The sequence below is a fragment of the Aureococcus anophagefferens genome, assembly GCF_000186865.1.
Source record: "Aureococcus anophagefferens unplaced genomic scaffold AURANscaffold_460, whole genome shotgun sequence".
Classification (NCBI taxonomy): Eukaryota; class Pelagophyceae; order Pelagomonadales; family Pelagomonadaceae; genus Aureococcus; species Aureococcus anophagefferens.
Genome location: NW_008705932.1, coordinates 3,021 through 4,675, shown reverse-complemented (window position 1 = coordinate 4,675; position 1,655 = coordinate 3,021). Strand labels below are relative to the sequence as shown.

The 1,655-nt window shown below is 70.4% G+C and overlaps 1 protein-coding gene across 1 annotated transcript in view; it reads left to right on the top strand.

Annotated features, from left to right (window-relative positions):
- The window catches only part of AURANDRAFT_68838 (hypothetical protein), a gene marked incomplete at both ends in the record, with an annotated part of 6,459 nt that overhangs the window by 2,194 nt on the left and 2,610 nt on the right, over positions 1-1,655 (top strand). Inside the window, one exon of the mRNA XM_009044570.1 lies at positions 789-938. Within this exon, the coding sequence (XP_009042818.1) occupies positions 789-938 (150 nt within the window). The remainder of the gene's footprint in view (positions 1-788; positions 939-1,655) is intronic.

Here is a 1,655-nt window from a genome sequence, read left to right as displayed (position 1 = left end):
GTTACGAGCGTGCCCGCGTCGCGCGCCCAGGCCGCGAGCTTGCCGTCGCCGCGCGCCTCGAGGGCCGCGAGGAACGCGGCCTCGCCGTCCGGGAGCACCGCGTCGAAGAGCCGGAGGCCTCTGAGCTCTCCCGCGCCCGGCGCCGCCAAGAGCTCGCCGACCGCGGCGGCGAGGAGCGGCGCGGCGAGGTCCGTGAAGAGGCAGCTGCTCACGTTGTGGCGCAGGCGGACGCTGCCCGCGGAGAGCACGAGGTTCCGCAGCTCGAGCGCGTCGGCGCTGCGGTTCGCCTCGCCGCGCCGAGCCTTGGGCTCGCGCACGTCGACGCGGTTGCGCGTCCAGCAGACGCCCACGGACGGCTCCGGCGGCGGCGGCGCGGCCAGCGCGGCGACGAGGACGAGCAGGTGGTGGCGCAGCATGGGCCCGGTTGCCTACTAGTAGCTCTCCATAATTATTGCTGTGAGCTGCCCGCTCTGCGTCAATACAATAGTAATACTTCAAGGTGCCGCTCGAGGGCTCACGCCGATTTCGCCGGGAAGCTTGCGCAAAGCCTGTGAAATCCTCGGAGCTCCCGTCCTCCCGCGGTTCCTCCCGCCCCCCCTACGTTTAGAGACGCGTCACGGCAAGGGCCTCATATTAACTCGACGCTTTGCGTCGAGCTCCGACGGCCCAAAATGATCTCGCCGCGACTCCTTCTCATCGTCGCGCTCCGCGCCGCGGGCGCCGCCGCCGACTGCGACGAGGGGTACGGCGCGACGCTCTTCGAGGAGGGCAAGACGTGCGAGACCCAGGTCACGAACCTGGGGACCTTCGATACTGTGAACGAGTGCGCGGCCGCCGGCGCCGCGTTCGCGGCGGAGGAGTCGAAGACCTGCGACTACATCATGTGGTCGGACCGATTTAGCGACTGGCAGAGGAGCCAGGATACGCCTAGGATACCCGTAACGCAGTCTCACTCTGATCTGGGTTATGTTCCCGCTTTCGCGCTGTGAGCCACCGCGCTACACCTGCTAGCTGTGCGCAGCTACACCGCTGCGAGCCTGCGCGCAGAGCGCGCCGCCCGCAGCAGATCCACCGCTCGCGAGCGGCGGATAGCCCCTGGAGCCAGAGCGCGCGCCGCCGCAGAGCCCGGCGCCGCGCCGCGCTCCGGTCCAGGCCCCACCAGCGCCCGCGCGGACCGCGCGCGGCGCAGCGGCGAGGACACCAGCACCCCGCCTTCCTACAATGCCGCCGCGGACCCGCGCGGGCGCGGCCGGCGGCGGCGACGGCGGCGGCGACGACGAGCCGACGCTCCTCAGCATCGTCGAGCTGAACAAGCTCTTCAAAGACGTCGTCATCTTCACGCCGCAGAGCGGCGTCCATGACGCGAACAAGGCCCTCTTCAGAGGGCGGTGGCATCGATTACCTCATGCTCTTCGACGAGCACATCGGATGCACGGACTGCGGGGCCTTCTACGCGAAGCGCCAGCGGCGCGGGCCGTGGATCCTCGACCCGCCGAACAAGCTCGTCGGCGCGGCGGCCGGGAGCGCGGCGGCGGACCACTCCTGCGTCGACTGGGCCATGTCCAGCCCGGAACCCGGGGTCGTCGACATCGAATCCGGCGGCGACTACGACGGCCCCCAGCGCTGGACGGCGGACGGGCTCTCGTACGAATGCT